General features: G+C 39.2%; 1 protein-coding gene across 2 annotated transcripts; it reads left to right on the forward strand.

Annotated features, from left to right (window-relative positions):
• wu:fi04e12 (Desmoplakin-B) lies at nucleotides 1-26,171 on the forward strand. Of its 2 annotated transcripts, none has more exons than XM_053512540.1 (24): nucleotides 1-285; nucleotides 1,839-1,932; nucleotides 2,045-2,178; nucleotides 3,430-3,580; nucleotides 6,490-6,615; nucleotides 7,052-7,111; nucleotides 9,924-10,091; nucleotides 10,222-10,326; nucleotides 10,452-10,547; nucleotides 12,829-12,954; nucleotides 13,058-13,210; nucleotides 13,315-13,469; nucleotides 13,567-13,693; nucleotides 16,741-16,927; nucleotides 17,009-17,163; nucleotides 17,264-17,442; nucleotides 17,531-17,669; nucleotides 17,905-18,098; nucleotides 19,116-19,278; nucleotides 19,432-19,515; nucleotides 19,619-19,726; nucleotides 19,806-19,904; nucleotides 20,005-21,831; nucleotides 22,473-26,171. In XM_053512540.1, the coding sequence occupies exons 1-24, from the start codon at nucleotides 113-115 to the stop codon at nucleotides 25,686-25,688; spliced, it is 8,019 nt and encodes a 2,672-aa protein (XP_053368515.1). In that variant the 5' UTR covers nucleotides 1-112; the 3' UTR covers nucleotides 25,689-26,171. The 2 variants fall into 2 exon arrangements, with proteins under 2 accessions (XP_053368515.1, XP_053368522.1); XM_053512547.1 differs by having other exon boundaries at nucleotides 20,005-20,502.

Raw genomic sequence — 26,171 nt, forward strand, 5'->3', positions numbered from 1 at the left:
TTGGAGTCGCAGGCAGTGCGGAGCGCTTTCGCCTCTGGAGTTACAGCCGCTGCGCCTGTTTTTATTTCACTTCTTCTTGGGGTTCTTTTTTGTTACTTTTCCGTATGAAGCTATGAGTATTTACAGGTCGCAGCGCTCATTCAGCCGGCGCTCGCGCTCTCGGTCGAGCTCGCGCAGTGACGTCGCGGTCAGTAACTATCATCTGAGCGGGAACGGGTTCGGACCGGAGTCTGTCGAGGACATGAACTACAACTTCTCCAAGAGCTCCATGGGGGGAGGACAGGGGTAAGCACACTGCTCAGAGAAAAACAAAAACCTAGGCAACAGTGCACACACACACTACAAAACACTATGCACTTTAAATAAAAATTCCAACTTGGAATTTAATTGTCAATATAATAATCTTTCTGTTTTTAATAGAGGAAATTTACTGAACAAAATAAAAATAAAAAAAATCAATGCTTTTGCTATTTGAGGGGTGGGGGCCAATATTTTTGCAAAACTGAGTTTTAGCTATCTGGCAAGATTGCTTGGACAGAGTAAAAAAATATTTAAAAAGTGGTTTTGCTGTTTGATGTTTTTAAATAAATAGAGGTGGGGCCAATATTTTTGCATAACTTGAGCCCTAGCTTTTTGGCAAGGGTTCTATCGTGTCCTGTGTATATAGTTTCATGGCTTTTATCCCACCAGGTGCTTTTGGTGTTTTCTTACCAGTTCACAACAATGAATGAGTGTCTTGCTTGATAAAACAACAATTCTTTCTTTTTTTTTTTTCAATTTTAAAAACCTATTTTATACTATATATCTTTATGTTACAACTTTTATTTACTATTTGCAACACTCAAAATTCTTAATGCATTCCTACGACTTGCATTCCCGTTCACGCCTTCTCCTTCATGCTTCATTAATTCTTTATGCGCAGGTATTCTGGTTCATGATAAATGATTTGTTAGCGCTCTCTGTACTAAACTTTTATGAGCTGGCCTCAATGACTAGTTGTGCTATAGCCTGGAAAACTGTGACCGCAGATATTCAAAAAGAAAGTGCATGGAGTGCGAATTCTTTTGGCTGTAGTTATTATCTGCCCCCTCAGTGGTTCCTGGAAATCATGACACAAAGACGAGGAAGTTAGACTTGAACATAGGTTTTTGTTGTCAATTTTTAACCAGGATATACAAATGGGACATGAGACGCATACCATGCATACGTGTTTATTTTATTTTTCATGCAAAATATAATACAAAGTCACAAACCCAATTTGTGGTCCCATGGTCTCTTTATTTCTCCTAGAATAAAGGAATAATAGTGTACAGGCACATATTATTGCCTAGGATTATTAGGGTGTTTCAAATGTCGCAGTTTACACCCTTGTACCAAATGTAACAATATTTTTTTAATTTTTATTCATTGTCAGTAATTGCAAAAGTTCATGCCCACAAACTGGAGCAGTTATTATTATTTTTTTTTGCATAAGCCTGTTTTTTCCCCCTCAAGTTCACATTATTCTGTAAGGAAAAGCAAACCAAAAACAATTTTCAATAGTCAAGCCTGGGACAAAAATAGAAGGCTTAATAACACCCACACCGCACATAAAGCAGTAAAACATTCCGGATATGTTGTATATAATTTATTTATTTAATTATTTAATTTAATTCTAAGTTTGTGCTGTATTGTTTAAAAAAAAAAGTGCTCGAATGCTGGGTGTTAAACAAAAATGATAGGGTTTTCAGCTTTACAAACAATAATTAACATTGTGCATGTTCCTGCAAGCTTCTCTGAACACAATCCAGCAATAAAACCTAAAAAAAAAAAGGAATACCCTTTTTTTTCTTCTTTAGACCTCCCCAGCACCTTATCATCTATCAAAGAGCTTCTATTCTCCAAGGCCAATGCCAAGAGTTCCTCAGTAAAGCAGAGTTTATATTACAGACGGTAAGTACAGTTTGCTGTTGCACTTGATTAGAGTGTGTGAAAATTTTTATTTTTTTTTTGGTTTGTTTTATACTGTGTTCATGTCTTTTGTTAATGTGTATTGGTGTTACAGGAAACAGATAGAGCTCGGGCTACAGCAGAAGCGGAGCATTGCGTAATGTCTGCTGGTGACATTATTGAACATCTCAAAGGTTTTGCTCTGGAGCTTAGGGAATTGGGCCAGCCCAACGAGAGTGTGCTAATGACGTGAGATGCGCATACATGTGATTAAAGACGCATGAACGTATTTACAGACACAATCGATGTTACACAAGTGCATAGATACTGTAAATAATCATAATCAATCATATCAATCTTCCCACTGCAAGACTGAAGTTACGCAGTCTTGCTGCAAATGTAGTGTCTTCCTGAGATATATAAGCAATTTTCGATGCAGTTTTTTTCTGAAAGTTTTAAACTTTGAGAAGTTTATTTAATTGCGCAGTGTATTTTGTTCTGACTTGAGTGATCCACCAGGTTTATTAAAAAAAAAGAAAATGAAAACTGTGTTTGGTCTGCAAAGCAATCAATAGAAGACTTTGCTGAAGCATGCGCCAAGCATTTTTAGAATGCCAAAAGCTTGAGGAAAAAAAAACAACAACAACAGGGTAGCACACCTGGCACATATCAAGCAGACAGCTGCCCTGCACTGAGCACATTCTCTGATACTTTATCTTTCAGCCCGCATTGTTTAGATAATATCCGAGCTAGATGCTGAGTAATTATTTTTACGGCCTTGTAAACAGAGCAGATCTGACACATTTAGAAATTGCAAATATGAAAGAATGCACGCTATTCATTTTACTTAAAGCGAACAATAATAATAATAATAATAATAGGGCACTAATAAATATATCATAGTCTCAAGTCTTGGAGATAATGGATGTAATAGTACTAAGGATGTCCAGTTATAGCTGCTCTATTTATCTATCTATCTATGTAAATACTTAGTTGCTTTAACGTTGCATCCTATTGCATATCACATCAAAAAGATTTTTTTTTCTATCCTGGGCTTAAAGCCAAAGTGCTTGAGGCAGGCACGGTGCTACTGGAAAACACTTTCTCACTTTTAAAAAGCCACAGGTTCACTTTCGTCAGCATTCTTACGGAGAGTGAAATTGTAAAAATGTCATTCCCTGGCCAGGGATTCTATTCTGCGCTGCAGTGGTGAGAGCACTGCATCCTAACCACTGGATCACCAGGGATATGCAGTATAAGTATATGTGAAGTATATGCAGGCAGTTTTACTCTGACTCTAAAATTAGAAACCTCAGCATCTGAGTTACCTTAGTAGGAGGAACTAAGTTAGTAAAACAATTAAGGTCAGGAATGTTACCAGTGAATTTCATTAAGACGCATAGAAGACGACATGGTCCTATCATGTTAGATGCACTTTTGTTTATTTTTATTAATATTTATTACTCTTTATTTAGCAATTTTTGTATTTTTCTGGCCCAGTGTTGAAGAGTGCACAGAGCACCTAAGAGCAGTACACATGGCTCTGGGCGGCTCTCTGCAAAGAAATAGCCGAAGCAGCAGAAGCAGCATGGGCTGGGATGAGATGGACAGAAACCTTCAAGATGCCCTCGCATGGATCGCCCAGCAGAAGGTAATTTCCAGTCAATAGTTAATCATTATCACCCTGCCTACTTAATACTAATTACACAAGAGCGAGTTCCAACCGAGCAATCTGATTTAAACAAGACACATTCCACGAGTGGTTATAATAGCACTGGGGCGTTTTACTATATGTATCACACAGGTGTTTTAACAATCGTTAATTACACTAACTGACAGTCGCTGCTCAAGAGACAGCAGCTGCCTGCCAGAACACACATTCAAAACAAGTCACTCAAGCACTTTTAATTCAAGCACGAATAGCTTTGAACCATCCTTTTTTTTATGGCTACTAATAAACTAAACTGATAAACAAACATGCTCAAACACCCTGATCAACAACAGTCTAATAATTGTTTATACCAACCTGTAATTGCTCTTTTGCAGAATATTTAATACTTATTTGCACAAAATGTTTACTGTTTCTCCTCCTACTACCTTTTTCTGTTCATTTAAAAATGTCAATCTGTCTTGTCTCAGCTAGTCAGCTAATTTGGTTTTCCTAGTTACTAGTTAGTTTCGTAGATTTTTTTTGAATTAGTTAGTTATTTTTGTCAGTTTATGTTGTTAATTTATGCTGTTAATATATGCAGCACCTTGGTCCTGGAGGAACATTTTTTCATTTCACTGTGTAATAAACTGTATATAGTTCAAATGACAATAAAAGCCTACTTCTTCTTCTTCTTCTTTGTCTTTCGGCTGTTCCCTTTCAGGGGTCCCCACAGCGAATCATCTGCCTCCTTCTAACCCTATCCTCTGCATCCTCTTCTCTCACACCAACTAACTTCATGTCCTCTCTCACTGCATCCATAAATCTCCTCTTTAGTCTTCCTCTAGACCTCCTGCCTGGCAGTTCAAACCTCAGCATCCTACCGATATATTCACCATCTCTCCTCTGAACATGTCCAAACCACCTCAATCTGGCCTCTCTGACTTTATCTCCGAAACATCTAACATGGGTTGTCCCTCTGATAAACTCATTCTTGATCCTATTTATCCTTGTCACTCCCAAGGAGAACCTCAACATCTTCAGCTCTGCTACCTCCAACTCTGCCTCCTGTCTTTTCTTCAGCGCCACTGTCTCTAAGCTGTAGAGCATTGCTGGTCTCACCACTGTCCTGTACGCCTTTCCTTTTATTCTCGCTGATAGTCTTTTATCGCACAACACACCTGCAACTTTTTCCCACCCATTCCAACCTGCCTGTACCCGCCTCTTCACCTCCTTTCCACACTCTCCGTTGCTCTGGACCATTGACCCTAAGTACTTAAAGTCCATAACATAAAATAAAAGCCTACTTGACTTGACTAAAAAGCTAACTAGCTTCTAACACGAGGCTGAATTTCAAATCATCTCTAAAGGCGCTGCTTAATGGGTGGGAAAAGGGATTGTACACCCTACATAGTGCACTAGCTTTCCATTTAACACTACTTTGGATTCAACCCCAGAACCCGGTAAATGATGTTGCTGATATTCTAAAGCGGAACAATTGGAAATATAAAGAGAAACTTGACTGTCCACCACTTCCGTGGTTTATTCTCCTGACCTTTTGTCTACAATAGTACCAGTAAGAAATGGTACTAGTAAAAGTACTTTCACCCCTTTTAATTACTACATGTGATCCTGTCGGTCACCAGCTTCGCCAGTCGGGGTTCGTTAGTTCTGCCAGTATCGCAGCTGTGCTGATATTCATCAGGCTCTCTGTCGTGTGATATTGCTTAATTATTTTCAGTCAAGGGAGGCACAAAGAAAGTACCATCTTTCTTCTTTCTTGATGGATCAAAACAACATTCTTTAGAGAACGAATGAATGAAAAAAGGAGTCCATTCACACTATAAAGAGGGGTCTGTATTTGAGCCCATGTAGGCATTCTGCCATCACTTCTCTGTTAAAAAAAAACAACAAATCACTGTAAATCCAAGATACTGTCGTTCTTTCTTTTATGCCAGTTCTTCCTTCTTTCATCAGGGCAGTACTTTTTTTTTTTTTTTTTTTTTGTAAAGGAAACTGCTTCTAAGCACTATTGTTCCCACAACAGGGGTACATTGAGTAAATAATTACCCCCCCCAGTCTAACACTGTTGTCCAAACCAAAGTGGTTGTAACTCTGTCTCCAGAAAGTTAAGTGAAAAAAAGTTATGTTTTTTTTTTTTTGCATCACAAAAGAGTGAACTTGATGATTTGCATTTGAGAGAGGTAAACCGAAAGAGTCATTAGGCACATGTAATAAATTTGTCTCCCTCCTCGCCCCCCCATGACAAACAAAGAATTACTGCCAAGTCACATGATGCACTTTACAATCTAGTTCTGAGACTCTGAGATTTACAGCCCTCTTTACAAACATTTTTTTTTTTTAGTTAAACACTCAGACAACTAGTGTGTCTTTAGGCATAAAACATGAATATAGCATTTATTTACTTTCAGTTATCTTATACAATAATGTCATAAAACACAATATGGCATGACGTGTAATAAACAACACACGATGGGTCATGCTAGTAAAGGAAACTAATACACGTTACGGTGGTGTGACAAAGATAGTAATAATGTATTGTAACATCTAAAGAACACGTTATCATGTGATATGAACAGTTGCGCTCTCATGAGTCTCCCTTTTTTTCTCCATAATGTCAAGAAGGACAAAACTCCACCGAAAAACATTCACGCCTTCTAAAAAGAAAACATCAGGATGAGTGTGGGACAGCAAAAGAACATTACATTTGTTCAATTACGTTCATTAAATACAAATCCATTACAATAATGTTAATCGAATAAAGGAGCTTTAAAATACTCCAGTCTAATCACCCATAATTAAACACACCATTTGCTGTCACCACACTTAATTGGGGGTGGGTGGATTGTTTCTGTTGCTTTGTAAAAACACTGCATGTCCATTTTTTGTAGGGTGTGATAGAGACATCGCCATGGGGAGACGAGCCCAGCGTAATCGAGCAGCACATCATGAATCACAACAAATTTCACAGCTCAATCCAGAGAAGTGTGGAAATGGATCGAGCTCGAGGGGAACTAGTAAGTTTACCACACACACACCACACATGCACGCACACGTATGAGGCATGCATTCTTGCACAAGAACTTCATTGTAATGGTATTGGCAGTTTTTTTTTTTTTCCTTTTTGCCTCGGGTCAGTCAGATCACTTTGATCTGTTGCTCTGTCTTTGGTTTTACAGGCAACACAAAAGACAAAGCTATCAACAGAACATACTATATATAAAACCACACATATGCTTACACTTCCTGATCAAATTCAATATTCCCTAGGGAAATGTGCCATGCCAGTTAGCTTAAAATGAAAATGAATTGCTTTCTGGTATAACACTGCCAGTGAGAATGAACACACACCTAACAGCAGGGTTGTAAATATAAAGCTTTATGTTAGGTGTGCGATGTCAGACACTGAAAGTTTTGTGCAGTAAAGTCATAAATGTTTTTGTCCTTTTGCAGAGAGAGAGAAGAGACAAGGCCAGCCTGCATTTGCTGGAGCAGGAATGGGACAGCTTACAGGTAGACTCTAAGTGATCGCTGAAGTTTATTTTTTAGCTACTCGTCAAACACGTCATTAGCACAGATTTGATATGCTGTGAAAAGGGTATTTTATGGCTTCCATTATTTATGCAATTCTAAATGAAATTTTGATTCTTTTACAAAATGTAATAAGAGACAAGTACAACATGAAAAATACCAAACAACACCTGTTTTGCCAGTGTAAACAAGTAAATGGCATCCTAATTGCAGTAACCGGTTGCGCTGCCCCAGAAACAGGTGCAACCAAACTTTTCTGGTAAATTTCTTTGGAGGATTTGTTTTGTTTGCTTCAATTCTAGTGTTTCCCACACTCTGTATGTATCATTGGGCAGTCCGCCCAAGTAAATTTGCCAACCCCTAAAAAAAATTGTGCATCTGCCATACACGATTGATTAACTGGAAGCGGACAATTCGCTCTTGTGCTATCAGTATAAACATGTACAGGAGCAGTAGAGCAAGAGAGGTGTACCGAGACACAGTAAATGCAGCCGATACCAGCTGTTGTAAAAAGTATGTGAATGCTGTACTGAGGCAAACAGTTAAAAAAACTGCACTTAAAAAAAAAAACAAGTGGATTAACCCTTAAAACTCAAGCAGTGCGGATCCATGCAGCAACACGGCTCTGGACCAATTAAAACTGCTTGTACTAAAGTCATGCCAGTGTGTGTTAACAAGAAGGCTTTAAATCATCACACTGTGCGTTTGGCATTATTATTGTTATTATTATTGGGTCACAGAAACAACCATAAAAACGCATGATCTATAAATCTTTTTTTTTTTTTTTTTTGCCTATGTGACCAAATGTACAAGTTATGTTAGTACAGTTGGTTAAAATTAATTTAAATTCAGTTCATCATATTGCATATTGTAAAAGACTAAAGCATTAAAAAATGCTTTTTTTAAATAAAAAAAATAGCATAAATATTGTAATACTAAATTTAGTGCTACATGTTATGTTGACATATACAATAGTATAATAATAATAATAGTATGGTAATGTTATTAATGTTATATTAATATTATATACACCATTCTATCTTCTTTTTCTAAAATGTGTACAATTTAGCTTTGACAGTATAATGTGGTTATACTAGTTTAAGCGTGAAAATGCTTAGTCATGCTCCCAAAAAACGACACTATCACAAATAGAGTTCTGGAATATTCTTTTGCCATCAGGAAAGAAAACTTTCATAGATATGATAGCTGACTGGTGATTAATTTTATTGTCGCAAAACGTTTCTGAGTCTAGACCTGACCATCTGAAGCAACCCCAGATAACACTGTCTCTAGATGGGTGCATCGCTCTCTGCTCTTTCTTTATTACCTTGACACACCCTATGAAAGAGGGTCAATCTGGACCTATCGGACCACATGACAATTTTCTATTGCTTCAAAGTCCAATCTTTATGCTCTCTAGCAAACTGAAGCCTTTTCTGGTTAATCTCACTAACAAGTGTTTTTTATTATGGCCACACAGCTGTTTGAGTTCTCGTCACACACACACAAACTGTTGAATTCTCTTACTTTCACTATTAAACATAGTTCTGTTTTTTTGTCTATAGTTTTTTATTTCCTGAAATGCCCAAAATAGCAACTTTCTTTTTGACAGAGCAGTGTTTGGTTGCATTGGAGGTGCCATTTCTCTTGTAATCCTATATTTGGTACGCTTTAAACTATTCACACAATGGCATGCAGTACAGCAGCATCCTGTGTGGTAGGAACAAACAATCAGCTAGGTTTGAAGAAATGTAACAAAACAAAAAAAAGATCGAATTGGCATTTGAGTATCGTGATTATATCGTATCGACTGGTCCCTGGTCATTACTATCCTTAATGTTTATTTTATGGAATTTATCAGTTTCCAACTTTCACCCAAGGTAGTTTTGACAAACATGAGACAAGCCTTCATGTTCCTTTTGGAACATCAAAGCAGTGGGTTTTTTTTGTTTGTTTTTTACGTGCAACTCTTCCATTGATGTATATTTTTTTTCATCATGAATGCTGACCTTGCCTGAGGCGTGCGAGGCCTGCAGTTCCATAGATGTTTGTATGGGTTCTGTTGTAACGTCCTGTATGAGTCATTAATGTGCCTTTGGAGCAATTTTGCTAGGCTGGCCACTTCTGTAAAGATTCACAACAAGTTTTTTTTTTTCCTGCAGAGATAATGACTTTCACTGTGGTTCTCTGGGAACCCAGAGCCGTAGAAATGGCTTTGTAGTCCTCTACATCCTTCTTTTGATCACAACATAGCGTGCTGCTTAGTGACATTTTTTAAAGAGCGTCTATTATGGCAAAATTCTCTGAGTGTGCTGTGTGTGTGTACAGACAAAGAAAAAGAGCCTTTTTTTTCCCCCTATTTTTCACTGGTGTATTGATTGGGACTTAAACAAGCCAATTAGATTTTCCCCTTATGTGACCTCATATCTCTGGAGAGGTGTGGCTCAGCAGAAGCTCATTTTCATAGACAGTTAAATTGTGTGTTTGGAGAAGGAATTAAATAAATAGAGTTTGATATATGAGAACAATTTTGGGAAACTTTTGAAACCTGTGTTGCCTTCTTAAAAAAAATATGGGATCTTTTAAACATACTTTCATTACTGGAGATATTATGTTTAAGTGAGGTTTGAATTTAACATGGCTGGTTGTACAAACGGGGATTAGTGTAGTCTGATTGAACGCAGTTATCAATTAAATTTTACTCATTGGTTGAATGGGTAACTAACGAGTGAGTTGGTTGTCCACCCTAAGAGCTTGTTTGTAGAGATTTATTCTTATTCCCCATATTTTTCAGAAAATGTCAGTTGAACGTGGAGCTCACTTACACGAGCTTCAGAAGATCATCGATGAGATCACTAGGGAGATCATGTGGGTAAACGAGAAAGAAGAGGAGGAACTGATGTTTGACTGGGGCAACAGAAACATTGACGTCTACATCCCTAAGAAGCAGGAGAGCTATTCCGTAAGACTGCACAATCAGCTGCACAATCAGCTACACATACAGCACTCATATCGACATGGTGACAACATACCTTAACATATTTTCTGGTTTTATATATTTATTTTTATTTGTTTGTTTTTTTGTGTTTCAGATGTTGATGAGTGATTTGGAGGAGAAAGAGAAACATTTAAATAAACTGAAACTGAAAGTGGACAACCTGCTGGCAAGCAATCACCCTGCATTAGACAAAATTGAGGTCAGTGCTCGATTAAGTCTTGGCTTTATGTATTTATTTATTTATTTATTTTTGCGCAGGATAACTTGCTTATTCATCCATTTATTCATGTCCTTCCTAAACATTCAGCTGTTGTATTCTCCTAGGCGTACATGGAGACTCTTCAGACCCAGTGGAGCTGGCTTCTTCAGATCACCAAATGCATTCATGTACATCTAAAGGAGAATGCTGCTTACAATCAGGTAAAAGACAAGCTGAGTTTGCACCAGGGATGTAACCAATTAACAGTCAAGCAATCAGCATTATGTTTTCTTTTTTGTAGTGGCATGTTTCGGTGTTAGTGTGAATTTTAAATAATATATTAACAAGTCAGGGTTTTCTAGGACTTTATTTTACAGGATGTGAGTAATATTTGGTATTAGAAATGCATAAAATTCTAAATTTAAACCAATAGAAAAACATTACAGTAATGCCGTATTCACTGTATATTTTACATTAATAGTTAATTTAAAGAAAAAAAATACTGTACAGATGGTAATGCCTTTTTTTTCCTTTTTTTTTTTTTTTAGTCAATTTAAAGACAAGAATACTATAAAGACGGTAATGACTTACCAAAGTTAACTGACCTTTTTTATTTTTGTGGTTACTGTTAGCGGTTTGGTGGTACAATGGCATCGTGGTTAGCACCATGGCTTCGCACATACAGGGTCTGGGCTTAATTCCCACCTTGGGTCATGCCATTCCAAATGAAATTTAAATTCTTTTACAAAATGTAACACGAGACAAGTACAACATGAGGAATACCAAAACATTAGTAAATGATTAGTTATGCAACATCTGTATTGCCTGTGTAAACAAGTAATTGCCGTCCCAAAAGCAGTAACCGGTTGGGCAACCAAACATTTCTGGTAAATTTCTTTGCAGGATTTGTTTTGTTTGCCTCAATTCCAATGTATGATTGGGCAGTCCGCCCAAGTAAATTTGCCAACCTTTTAAAAAATGCATCTGCCATCCACAATTGATTAACTAGAAGCAGACAGTTCGCTCTTGTGCTATCAGTATAAACATGTACAGGAGCGGTAGAGCAAGAGAGGTGTACCGAGACACAGTAAACACAGCCGATACTAGAAAAGTGTATGAATGCCGTACTGAGGCACAGTTTCGTACAGTTAAAAAACTGTTGGCACTTAAAAAAAAAACAAGAGGATTAACTCAAATGCGGATCCCTGCAGCAACATGATTTTGGACAGATTAAAAAAAACAACTGCTTGTACTAAAGTCCTGCCAGTGTGTGATAACAAGGAGGCTTTAAATCATCACACTGTGCGTTTGGCATTATTATTATTGTTGTTGTTGTTGTTGTTGTTGTTCTTACTATTAGGTCACAGAAACAACCATAAAAACGCATGATCTTATAAATCTTTGGTTTCTTTTTTTGCCTGTGTGACCAAATGTACAAGTTATGTTTGTACAGTTGGTTAAAATGAATTTAAATTCAGTTTATCATATTGCATGTTGTAAAAGACTAAAGCATTAAAATGCTTTTTTTTTTTAAAAACTAGCATCAATATTTTAATGCTAATATTATTGCTATACGTTATATATTGACATACGATAGTATTATAATAATAATAGTATGGTAATGTTATTAATGTTATATTAATATACTACATTCTATCTTCTTTTTACTGAAATGTGTATTGTAAGCCACTCTGAAATCTTAATGTGTTTTGTTTTGAGCCACCGTTCAGAGGTAGAATTGATCCTGTGTTTTGCGTTGCTGCATAACTTACTTTACATGTGAGATTTAGATCATACACTTTTGATGGCTTTGTTGAGAGCAAAAAAAAACAGGGTGTGCATGTTGGTGGGTTTCCTCTCGGTGCTCCGGTTTCATGCATGCAGATTAGACTATTGGCGTTTCCAAATTCCCAGTAGTGTGTGAACTGCCCATGGTGTACCCTGCCTCGTGCCCCAAATCTCCCGGAATAGGTCCAGGCGACCCTGTATACAGGATAAAGCAGTATGATGATGACTATTATAGGTTTTATGAATAATCGTGTTTGATAGGGCTGTGCGATAAAACAGTCTTAAATCAGCATTGCGATGAAATTTGTCGATAACGATCATATGCTTTGGACATTTTCACTCTGTATAGATTTTTGCACAACAGCAACAACCTGATATCCGCCATGCATTTTTGCCCTATCACAGCATCTCAAAACAACTACTCTTTTCGTCATATTAAATAAATACACCTAATAAATAAAATCATAATTCTTAAAGTTAACTTTGTTTTTACTCAGGTTATTTTTGTGTAAAATAAAAAATTTGTTTAATGATCTCAATCAGTTATGTTTGACAAATAAAAAATAAGAAACAAAAATCTGTACAAATATAAATCACAGCACTGTATACATGATGACTAATTTTTGCTTATGAAAGGTAACAGTTCTAAATATTAATAACTTGTTTTTATTTTTTCTAGTTTTAAATTTTATTACATATATGCACAATATTCAGTTTTTCATAGAAGCAAATGAAACAAATCGCAGACTACAACAGCAGCATGAGATGATCCGCAAGAAATTCGCCTGTGACAAAATGACTCCTCTGCCCAATTTACAGGAACTGCTTAAAGTTTTAGAGGTAACACACACACACACACACACACACACACACATCTAGGATTTTCTTCTAGGCCATTTCCTGATTGCTCTAACATTATATATGATTATGTTTGTGTCTTCAGAAAGAGCAGGATTATCTGTTGGAGCACAAACAACAGGTCCAGCAATTGGTCAATAAATCCAAGAACATCGTGAGACTAAGACCAAGAAACCCAGAAGAAAAGAGTACCAGTCCAGTTAAAGTCCAGGCATTGTGTGACTTCAGACAAGATCAGGTAACACATGCAAACACAAGCTTGTGCACATCCTGTACATATGTACAATGAAATCCAATTTATTGTTGTCCAAACATTTCCTTCCTTCCTTTCTTTCTGTGCAGAAAGTGATCTGTAAGGGCGATATGGCCATTCTGAAGGATAACTCGGAGCGAAGTAAGTGGCTTGTAACTGGGCCCGGAGGGCTGGATATGGAGGTGCCTTCCATCTGCCTGATAGTTCCTCCACCCAACCCGCTGTCTATTAGCCTCGCAAGCAAGTATGAAACATGCATTAACACGCACAACACTCATTTGTTTTATATATACTATGTGTTTAGTTTTACACGGCTTGAGATGCATGTCTTGCGTTTGCAGGAATGAGCAGTATTACGAGGCCCTTCAGTCAGTCTGGAACCAGCTCTTCATCAACATAAAGAGCCTCATCTCCTGGCAGTACTGCCTGCACGACATCAGCCGCATCAACTCCCTCACAATCACCATAGTAAATTATTACTTCCTTACACTCATAATAACCTGCAGGAATATTAATATGTCCATCTTGTAATATTAATATGTCCATCTCGTAATATCAATAACACCAGAACTGTACAAACGCATGAAATGTAACTGTTACAGTTTGAGTGTATAATTTTTGACAATCCTTTCATTTTTATACTATAGTGAAACTTCGGATTGCGAGTAACACGGTTTGCGAGTGTCCCGCGAGATGAGCGGAATGAGATTAAAAAAAAAAAAAATTTACTTGGAAAACAAACAAGTCTTGGTTTACGAGTACCGAGTATCATGTATCACGCATGCGCTTCTTGTTTTGACGCCGAGCGTCACGTGATCACAACTGATCCAATTGTGACACAGACCCCTCCTATTTTTGCCTTCACAGGCATACAGACACACAGACACTCTTTCTCTCTGCTCTACACAGAAACACTGCTCTGTCGCGATTCTTTTTAAAGGTAAAGTGCAGGTTAATTTGTTTTATTTTTACTTTACAGCAGTGATTCCGTTGGTGTGTCGCTCAATCGAGTGTCATTAGAGAGATTTCTTGTTTATTTTTCTATTAAAACAGTTTCTGTTGTGTGCATGCGTGTGAAAAGAGTGGAGGAACGGTAACTGTAAGATGAGAAGGGGGATAGAGGAGGGGCTTCTTACTTTAGCTTCACACACACACCCACACACAGCGCCTGCGTGCACAAACAGAAACACTTATTTGTCAGGATTTATTTTTATAAAAAAAAAAAAGTTAAAGTGCAGGTTATTTTGTTTTATTTTTACTTAATATTTCATGTTATTTTTTTATGTCTTTATTTCTTGGGGCTGTAAAACTAATAATTTGAGTTTTCATTATTTCTTATGGAAAAATTCAATTTGGTTTACGAGTGTTTTACAATACAAGCCTGCAATTGAATTATGCTCACAATCCAAGGTTCCACTGTATTTGCATACTTTGTTTCTAACCTTTTGAACCTTTATTTAGATTTTCTTTTTTTAGTCTTAGTTAAGAGGTAGGTGGAGGGCTTATGATACAGCAAATAGAAAAACATACAGTGGTGTGAAAAACTATTTGCCCCCTTCCTGATTTCTTATTCTTTTGCATTTTTGTCACACTTAAATGTTTCTGCTCATCAAAAACCGTTAACTATTAGTCAAAGATAACATAATTGAACACAAAATGCAGTTTTTAAATGAAGATTATGTTATTAAGGGAGAAAAAAAACTCCAAATCTACATGGCCCTGTGTGAAATAGTAATTGCCCCCCTTGTTAAAAAATAACTTAACTGTGGTTTATCACAGTTAAAAGTTCAATTTCTGTAGTCACCCCCAGGCCTGATTACTGCCACACCTGTTTAAATCAAAAAATCACTTAAATAGGAGCTACCTGACACAGAGAAGTAGACCAAAAGCACCTCAAAAGCTAGACATTATGCCAAGATCCAAAGAAATTCAGAAAAAAATGAGAACAAAAGTAATTTAGATCTATCAGGCTGGTAAAGGTTATAAAGCCATTTCCAAAGCCTTGGGACTCCAGCGAACCACAGTGAGAGCCATCATCCACAAATGGCAAAAACATGGAACAGTGGTGAACCTTCCCAGGAGTGGCCAGCCGACCAAAATTACCCCAAGAGCGCAGAGACAACTCATCCGAGAGGCAACAAAAGACCCCAGGACAACAACTAAAGAACTGCAGGCCTCACTTGCCTCAATTAAGGTCAGTGTTCACGACTCCACCAAAAGAAAGAGACTGGGCAAAAACGGCCTGCATGGCAGATTTCCAAGGCGCAAACCACTTAAGCAAAAAGAACATTAAGGCTCGTCTCAATTTTGCTAAAAAACATCTCAATGATTGCCAAGACTTTTGGGAAAATACCTTGTGGACCGACGAGACAAAAGTTTAACTTTTTGGAAGGTGCGTGTCCCGTTACATCTGGCGTAAAAGTAACACAGCATTTCAGAAAAAGAACACCATACCAACAGTAAAATATGGGGGTGGTAGTGTGATGGTCTGGGGTTGTTTTGCTGCTTCAGGACCTGGAAGGCTTGCTGTGACAGATGGAACCATGAATTCTACTGTCTACCAAAAAATCCTGAAGGAGAATGTCCGGCCATCTGTTCGTCAACTCAAGCTGAAGCGATCTTGGGTGCTGCAGCAGGACAATGACCCAAAACACACCAGCAAATCCACCTCTGAATGGCTGAAGAAAAACAAAATGAAGACTTTGGAGTGGCCCAGTCAAAGTCCTGACCTGAATCCTATTGAGATGTTGTGGCATGACCTTAAAAAGGCGGTTCATGCTAGAAAACTCTCAAATAAAGCTGAATTACAACAATTCTGCAAAGATGAGTGGGCCAAAATTCCTCCAGAGCTCTGTAAAAGACTCGTTGCAAGTTATCGCAAACACTTGATTGCAGTTATTGCTGCTAAGGGTGGCCCAATCAGTTATTAGGTTCCGGGGGCAATTACTTTTTCACACAGGGCCATGTAAGTTTGGATTTTTTTTCTCCCTAAATAATAAAAACCATCATTTAAAAACTGCATTTTGTGTTTACTTGTGTTATCTTTGACTAATAGTTAAATGTGTTTGATGATCAGAAACATTTTGTGTGACAAACATGCAAAAGAATAAGAAATCAGGAAGGGGGCAAATAGTTTTTCACACCACTGTATGTATATTATTGATGCTCATTTAAAGAACTTATTATTGAAATTCCTGACAGAGGAAAACTCAATTGCATTAAACCATTACTATTTTTCATAGCATGACGCAGCAATATTATTTGGCTCTTTTTGGTTAATTTTAACATAATTTTTTAATAAGATATAATGGCTCAAAATATGCTTTACCAAAAAGTCAAGCAGAACATTAAAGCGTTATAGTTATAGTAAGCCCTAATTATTTTTAAACACCACACGGTTATTGTGTGTTTTACGATTCTAGGTTGTGTGTTTGTTCGGGAATTAATTTTCCTCCGGTTATTTCTTTAATAACTCATCTGTATTGATCTAATACTGTGGCTTTTTGTGTCTGCAGCTGACTCAAATGCGGCCAGAGCAGTACCGCAGCATCATGAAAAGCTTGGAGTTTCACTATCAGGAGTACCAGAGGAATTGTTCAGGGTCCGAGATGTTTGAAGAGGATGATAAGAAAGCCATTGAGAGCCAGTATAATGGAGCCCAGCAACACTACGATAACCTGGTCGAACAGCTTCCAGCCTACAGTGAGTTCGTACATTAAAAGTAGATTGACCTGCTGGACTTACAAGCATGTGTTTTTCTCATTCAACTTTTGTGTTTTACAGATAAGGAGGTAGTAACTGGTGTCAGCGTGCTGAGTGAGTTGCATGCCCTGCAGCTGAAGCTGCATGCTCTGGAGTCTGCACTCGGTACACACCAGCACATCCCAATGGGACAGGGAGCACCAGCACAATACACCAGTCTTATCACTGGCACACAGGTAAAAAAAAGCACACATTACACCACACACTCCGCATAAAGCAAACCGAGTACTTAATAACTGTACATCTGTACCTTCTTCGTCATTGTAATGTATGCAGGCAACAATGAGGGATGTAGAGTCACTGAGGGGAGAGTTTCAGAGGCTAAAAGGACCGGTGCTAACAGAATTAGAGGCTACGAGAGACACGGATAAAGCACAGTTTCTTCAAAGTCAACTCAACCTTATTAACCAGAGACTTGACAAGCTGCGGTCTCACTCTTCCACTTATTTACAAAGGTAGAAACTATATAGAACTCGTTTTAAAAAAAGTGTTGTTTTTTTTTTGTTTGTTTGTTTGTTTTTTAAGTTACACTTTTTGCTTCAGGTTAAAGGCACTAAAGTCTTTGCATCAGGTGCTACTACAGGCAGAGGACGTAGTGAAGGTTAATGAAACTCGACTCACGGAGAGAGAGACCACATCACTGGAGCCAGCTGAAGTCCAGGAGTACCAGAACACTCTTAGGGTAATGCTTATTTATTTAACCGGGATAAGCTCCAAAATGTCAGCACTAGCATTAATCTAACTATAAAGCATATATATTTGACCTGCCCAAGTTTTAATGCCATGAGACAATGATTTCAACCAGATCAAACGTTTAAAAAAAACTATTTTGCAAGATGAAACCAAAATTTAACCATAATAAGTATGTCAGCAAAATCTGAAATGGTGGATTTATAATAGATGTCTATACTTATCAGGTCATGCGGTCTGAGCTCGATCAGAAGGAGGGTGTGTTGCATTCACTAGAGGATGAAATGATCAAGGCTCGTCAGTGCAATGAGCAGATTGATCAGAACTGTCACAGGTGTGATGTTGACCTGTGTCTGTACAGTGAGCATGTAAAGCAGCTCTCTGATCGCTGGAAGCGAATTCAGACACAGATTAACAGCAGGCAAGATCTTTTTTTCCCCTTTTTTTTATTTACATTTTTACTTTTATATACAGTCCGACAGAAAAATATTTATATACATTTCAGGAAAAGAAAAACTTTTATAAATGTTTTAATACTTAATTTGTTGCTGTATGTTGATTATATGTTAATATTATGATGATAATATGATCATATTATTAATATTATATCAATATAATATACAGTTAAACCTTGGATTGCGAGCATAGTTTGTTCCGGAAGTGCTTGTGCTTATTGAATTTTCTCATAAGAAATAATCGAAATTTGGACGATTCGTTCCACAATCAGAAAATATCCATATGAAAATAATTGATACAAAACATAATGTAAAAATAAAACGAATTAACCTGTACTTTCCCTTTAAAAGAATTGTGGCTAAAGCAAAACGGAGGGAAGGAGCAGCAAACTTCTTTAACAAGGAACCTTTCTAATGACACTCACTTTCGTCTTCTTCTGAAAATTTCGCGGAAATGTGACATTGCATTGTCGTTAAACAGATTGATCTCCCGCACTGCTACAGCCTTTTCACGTTTTTCTTCACGAGGGCCATTGTTGCAGTAAAGTTACTAAAGAACAGTCACTACACTTGGACACAAAATAAAAAAAAAAAAAGCTTTATGCGCACACAAACTTCTGCATGGATGTTGACCATACGACTGAGGCACGCGCACTGAGACTGAGCATGGGAGACCATTACCCACAATCCCACAGCACGAGAGAGAAAAGAACCATTGGCTCAGTTGTGATTATGTGACGCTCGGCAGACAAAGCGCATGCGTACTACAGTAGTCGTATATCGTATATCTAATTTATTAAGTTAAATTTTATGAAAGCATTTTGCTCGTCCTGCAAAATGCTCATAGACCAAGTTACTCATAATTCAAGGTTCCACACAACATCATACTATTTTTCTTTTCTGAAGTGTGTATACATTTTTTTGGCTGACTCTGTATGTAGCCTATATAAAATGTTAACTTCAGTAAACTCTTTTTTTCTTAGGTATTCAGATCTGGAGACATACCTGCAGCAGCTAAAGTATTACCTGAACTCGAGCTCAGCTCTCACCACCTGGATTAATGACACCAAAAGGCGTACAGAACCTCAGCTGAGCGCTAAGACAGATGACATCACCCTCGTCAACAAACTCCTTACCCAACAAAAGGTTTGACTGTATTCTTTGTTTATAAAATGTGTAGTTAGTTAGACTACAACTTGACACAGCTCAGCTCCATCATGGCTCTTTAAATCTTAAATCTTGATTTGTTTGACTTCTTTTGTTTAATTAAATCTTGTCACGTGTATATATGATCCATAGGCACTGAATTCTGAGATAACAGCAAAGAGAGAGACCATGGATGCTGTCCAGAGAGACGGTGACACCTGCGTTAATACCATCAAGGTATAATTATGCGACGGCATCATGTTTCTTTTTAACAGCACCATATGGGTTTATCAAAACAAAACCTTTTTTTTAATTTTTTTTTTTTTATAATAATATGTAGGACTATGAGCTTGGATTGGCATCTTACAGTGCCGGGCTAGAAACTCTACTCAACATTCCTATAAAAAAATCCATGCTGCAGTCTCCAGCTACAGTTGTGATAGAGGAGGTACAAAATACGAAATAACATCCAATACAATATTATATTTGGTCTTTGGGATAGGTTTAAAAATTTTTCCCTGTTTTAGGTTTCTTCTTTGCATAGCCGCTATTCAGAGCTGCTTACTCGTTCGAGTGATTATTGCAAATTTCTTGGAGACTCATTAAAGAACTTGGAAGAGCTCAAGGTACATAAAAAAATATTGTACAACTTAATTGTATTGTAGAATTCATGCATTGCTCTTTTTTTTTTTATCTTTTTTTTTTCCTCTTGTGATGTATTCATAGATACGGAACACCAAGATAGATATGCTTGAGGAGGAGCTACGCCTTCTGAGAGCAGACATAGAAGACCGCAATGCTAAGAATGTGTCGCTGCAAGAGGCACTCTCGCGCTACCAGCTAAAGCTGAACGAATCTCAGGAGCACCTCCTTTCCCTGGAGGAGGTGAAGAGAAACCAGGCTCTAAAGTGCACCACAGTACAGGCGAATCTTAGCTCCTCGCAGAACCGCCTACAAGAGCTCACGGATGAGGTACGGCGTCTCAAAATGCTTGTGGAGGAGGAGAAACGAAACCGGAAGATCGTGGAGGAACGGTATAGCAGTCAGCAGGATGATCACGAGGGGGCCATGCGGAAAAGACTGAAGGAGTTAGAGGGGGCCAATTGGGCCAAAATCGAACTCGAGCAAGCCGTGTCGGAACGGACGCGGGAGCTCGAGCATGTGCGGAGGCAGTTGGAGGAGGAGACGAAGAACCTGAAACAGACACAGATGGAGCTGGCTAAGGTAAGACAGCAGCACAGTACAGAGATGAGGGAGGTCAAACAGACCTACGAGTCGCAAATCCTGGTAACACAAACAAACATACAGATGCTCTCAAAGCAGCGGAAGGATGACTCCGTGTCCATGCAGATGGAGTGCAGCAGGGTAGAGGGGGAATGCAAGAAGTTGCAGGAGGAGTTAAGGAAGGTGCAGCATGCCTTCAGTGAAGAACAAGCGCAAAGAAGACATGCAGAGGTAATGCTGCAGCAACAAGTCCAAGCAGGCACAGAGGAAGCCAGAAAAAGGAGTGAATTGGAGGCTCAGATTCAACAGATTCTTAGTCAGCAGAGTGCAGAAGAGAGTAGATGGAAAGGAGTGCAAGCGCAGTCCACAAAGTCTCTGCAGGAAAAAAACACTCAGATCTCCAACCTCCGACAGTCACTTGATGACGACATGCACAAGCGGAGAGCACTGGAGGCAGAGAACGGCCATCTGCAAAAGGAGCTAGCAGACCTACATGCTAAACATACAACTTCTAGTCAGGAACTAATCAAACTCCGATCTTCACACCAAGAGCTAAGCATCCTTCGTGTGGAGTTGGAAAGCCAGGGCAATGAGCGAAACCGGGCAGAACTGAAGATGGCACACCTTCAGGTGAGGGTCCAAGAGCTCCAGGAGGAGCTGAAAGAACTGGACGGGCAGATGAATCAGCAAATAAAAGTAGCCCAAGATGAGGCAGCCAAGCGCAGGAAGACGGAAGCTCAGCTTGAGAAGACAAACCAGGCTATGCGAGAGTACACCTCCACCATCACCGCTTTACGAAAGAGTCAGGAAGAAGCTAGCATGGAAGCCAGAAGATCGGAAGAAGAACGCAAAAAGCTCCAGGAGGCTCTTGAGCGTAACCTAAAAGAGCACTGTACCACCACTCAGCATCAAGCTACACTGGAAGCTGAAATGAAAACTTTAAGACTTCAGCTGGTGCAGGAGCAAGGTCGGGTCTCTGAGGCCAATCAGCGCTTTCAAGTCTTGCACCGGAGCATGGAAGAGAAAACCAAAACTCTTAACGAGACCATTTCTGAGACCAAGCGCTTAAAGGAGCTCACCGAGTCACTCACCAAAGAGCGCCTCGGCCTGGAGGAGGAGCTACGAGCTGTGCGTCTGGAGCACAACACACTGCTGCAAGGCAAGCAAAGCGAGGATGACCAGATGAGCACCCAGATTGCAGCGCTTCAGCAACAGCTTCAAAACAGCCAGCATACCCGTGTAGAGCACGACAAACTTATCCAACAGCTCTCGCAGGAGAGAGAGAAGCTTCTGTTGGAGATGCAGAATATCCTAAAACAAGCCAGTGAGGTACTAAACAATAAAATGTCTGAGACTGTAATAGACTGTAGTTCTACTCAGACATTATGTAGGATGGTTTCCAGTTTGCTTCCTCCTTCTCAATCTCTTCACACTCTGCAGATGGTCTTCTGTACTCTGCCATGCAGTTGTTTCATTTCATGATCTGTTTCTACACCTGAGTCTGGCACTAATTCCCATGGAAAGCACTTATTCACGTGGAATCCTCACTCTGTGTGCTTTTTCAGCTTCTTCTTTTGTTTAATTTATGGTGATCATTGCAACTCAATCTCTAATCAAGCCATTCTTAAATCATCACTCTGGCAGATATTCTCCAAAACTTATAATTATGTATTCACTTCCTCATTGACTCTGTGGGGTTTTTGATTTAGGTATCATGATTTGTATTTTTTAACACTTAATGCATAAATCAACTGACCAGCTCTCTTGGCAATAACTAAATAACAATCATTAGATTAGATCTCGTAGTAGAATAATTATAAAACTACTTATCAATGATTTATAGTTTTCATTAATATGCATGCTATTAGAATTATGATCACTTATGCTGTTTCATAGTTTGAATTTCCTTAACATATTAACGCATCTCTTGTTCTCTTTCTTATTATTATTATTATTTTTTCCCTATTTAGACATCAAGCTTGATCCAGTCTTCCCAGTCTCGGTGCACGGAATTACAACAAGAACGAGATTCCCTCCTCAGGAAGATTAAAACTCTAGAAGAAAATACATCCCGTATGCAGAAAACTGAGGAAGAACGTATAAACATCAAAATGTCACTCGAGACAGAACTGCGACTTAAAAAACAGTTTCAGGAAGAGAACGAGAGGCTCAGGAATGAGCTCGGCATCTGGAAAAAACAAGGTCAGAGCCAAGATGATCGTGTGCAGCAGAACGTCACAGCGCGTTTGGCGCTAGAAGGGGAATGTACTTCGCTGAGAAGTCGTATGGAGCAGCTTCAGGCCCAACTGAAAGAAGTCGAAGAGCGGTACAAGCTCCAGATCAGGGGATTGGAGCAGGAGCGAAGAGACTTGGTTAATCTCAGAGATTCTTTGCAGGAAGAGGTTCTAAAAGTAAAGCAGAAAGCGAACGCAGTAAACAGGTACACGCAGACGGATTCTCTTGGCACGACTATCGATCCAGCTTCTCTGTTGTTCGATGGTGTCCGCAAAAAAGTCACAGCCCAACAGTTACATGACTGTGGTATTATTGACAAAAAAACACTAGAGCACTTGACAACAGGCCAGCAGACTGTCCAGGATGTAGCTGTTGATATCAAACTAAATCTCAAGGGCACAGGAGCCATTGCAGGTCTAGCGGGACCCACTGGAAAGTGGACAGTCACAGAGGCCAAGAGAGATAAGCTGATCTCAAAGGACAGTGCAGTGAAACTACTAGAGGCTCAAGCAGCAACGGGACATATACTTGATCCCAGAGCAAATTTAAGGATGACCGTGGAAGAGGCGTGTTTGAATGGACTTGTAGATGAAGAGGATAAAAAACAGCTGTTGATTGCGGAGGCCGCCTGCGTTGGGTTTCGAGATTTAATTTCAAATAAATTTCTGTCAGCCTGTCAAGCTATGAGAAAAGGAATTATCGATCAAGATACAGCTCTGCGTCTGCTGCAGGCCCAGGAGGCTGCGGGAGGGATTCTTGATCCTGTGCTTAGTGTGTACCTCCCCAAGGATACTGCCAGGGATCGTAATGTGATTGATGAAAATCTTTATCATGCCCTGAACGCGAAACCAAACTGCTTTATAGACCCTGCGACAAAGTCGAATACTAGCTATGTTGGCCTGAAGAGGCAGTGCAAAGCCGACCCAAACACAGGCTTGCTCATGCTACCAGCCCCGGCAGCACCATTGACTGTACAAGGTTTACGAAGAAAGATCCCTGTGTCAGATCTGGTAGACGGCAACCTGTTAAAGCCTTCAGACATTGATCAGCTAATAGAAGGCAAACTGACTAGCCAAGACATTGAGCACAGGCTTCGAGCCTATCTGCAGGGATCTACCTGCATCGCTGGAGTCTACGATGAAGCCGACAAGCGCGTTCTATCTGTCTACCAAGCAATGAAAGAAGGTCTTCTTCGGCCAGGCACCACACTGGAGCTTCTGGAGGCTCAGGCAGCGTCAGGCTTCATAATTGACCCTATCAACAACAAGTACTGCACAGTGGACGAAGCTTGTAAGAAAGGTCTGATCGGTGTGGAGTTTAAAGATAAGCTTCTTTCAGCTGAAAGAGCCGTCAATGGATATAAAGATCCTGGTAGTGGAAAGATTATCTCCCTTTTCCAGGCTATTGAGAAAGGACTGATTGAAAAAGGCCATGGTATTCGCCTACTGGAGGCTCAGATAGCCAGTGGTGGCATTATTGATCCCAAACACAGTCACAGAATTGATGTGGATGTTGCTTATAAGAAAGGATACTTCGATGAAGAGATGAGTCAGATTCTAAAAGACGAAGGCGATGATACAAAGGGATTTTTCGATCCTAACACTCAGGATAATCTCACCTATCTGCAGTTAAAGAGTCGTTGCATTACAGATGATAAAACTGGCCTCGTGCTTCTGCCACTTTATGATAAAAACAAGATATCAACACAGAAGAACACTACAAGGAAGACACGAGTTGTCATTGTAGATCCGGACACCAATAAGGAGATGACGGTACATGAAGCGTATCAGAAGCGGATGATTGACTATGAAACTTACGTGGAGCTTTCCAAGCAGGAGAGTGAGTGGGAGGAGATAACTGTCACTTCCTCAGATGGTACCAGTAAACTGGTCATTAGTGATAGGAAGACGGGTCTTCAGTACGATTTGAAAGAACTGCTTGATAAGGGTGTAATCGGCGAGGACGACTTGCAGGAGTATCGCTCTGGAAATATTACTCTTGTACAGTTTGTTGACATCATCACCAGTAAAACCATAGCAATGAACAAGCCTCTCAGCTCATCCTCATCCTTGGGGTCATCCCAGATAGTCAAAAGTGAAGTCATGACATCAATTGAAAGTCAATCTCCCACCTCACCAAACACTTTGAAGCGCATTGCCAGCATGTCAATTACTCTGACCTCACCCGGTCACGAGGTTATGGATGAACAGAGTCCGGTTGGAGCCATCTTTGACACCGAAAAGTCTGAAAAGCTCAGTTTATATGAAGCAATGAAGCGTGGCCTTGTAGATTTCATCACAGCACAAAGACTGCTAGAGGCACAAGCCTGCACTGGTGGGATTGTAGACCCAGAAAATGGTCGCCGCATCTCCATTCAAGAAGCTCGTCGCAAGGGCATAATTGACGAGGACATGGCGAATCGACTCAAACCTGCACAGAAGGCTTACAGTGGCTTTGAAGATGTAAAGACCGGTAAGAAGTTGTCAGCAGCTGAGGCAGTGAAAGAAAAATGGCTGCCGTTTGAGGCTGGACAGCGTTTCCTCGAGTTCCAATTTTTAACAGGGGGCCTTTTCGATCCAGAGCATGGCCGTAGACGGACAGTGGACGAAGCTTTACACTTGGGATGGTTGGATAGAAGAGTGTCTCAGAAGCTCCTGGACACTCGTCATCACCCCAAGATGATAAGCTGCCCGAAGACGAAGTTGAGGATCACGTACAAGGAGGCTATGGATGCCTGTATGGTGGAAGATAAAACGGGAATACGCATGCTTCCAGCAACCTCTGCCTCATCACATGGAATCAGCCCTTATTCAAACCCAAGCTCTGCTCCAGTCTCTCACTCTGGACCTCGGAGAGGCAGCATCGACCAAACTTATTCCAACTCGTCCACCACTAGATACACCAGTTATAGCTACAGTAGCACCTCCTTCAGCAGCAGGTCTTTATCGTAGATTTGGAGAGTAAGTTTGATGAAAATATACAAAAAAAATGGTATTAAATTTAGAAAAGCATAAATACATGGACAGCTAAATGACCTGTGACCTGATAGCTAAGTGTTAAATTTTAAACAGATTTAATGTTGAAGACACTAAGTTCTTATTTTTGCTTACAAAAGTATTTTAAATGTTGACTTTTTTATACCAAGTGCCTTCTTTTGCACATCATGATGAGATGTGAAAATGTGGGTTTAAGGTTGATTGAATGTCATACAAACTTTTATTTGTTGGATTGGTGTTGGGGAATTACTTGTTCACAAGAATGTGATGATAAATGTTTAATAATGACTAACTGATTCCACTTAAACTATTAATTTCATACACTGTTAGTTTTCTCTTTAAACATTTCTTTAAGCATTTCTCCAGTGTCCAGTATCTTTTTAACAAAGTTGTTAACTAATTTTATGCCCTAAAATAAAAGTTCATTTTCATAAATTC

Source organism: Clarias gariepinus, chromosome 2 (assembly GCF_024256425.1).
Source record: "Clarias gariepinus isolate MV-2021 ecotype Netherlands chromosome 2, CGAR_prim_01v2, whole genome shotgun sequence".
Taxonomy (NCBI): Eukaryota; Metazoa; Chordata; class Actinopteri; order Siluriformes; family Clariidae; genus Clarias; species Clarias gariepinus.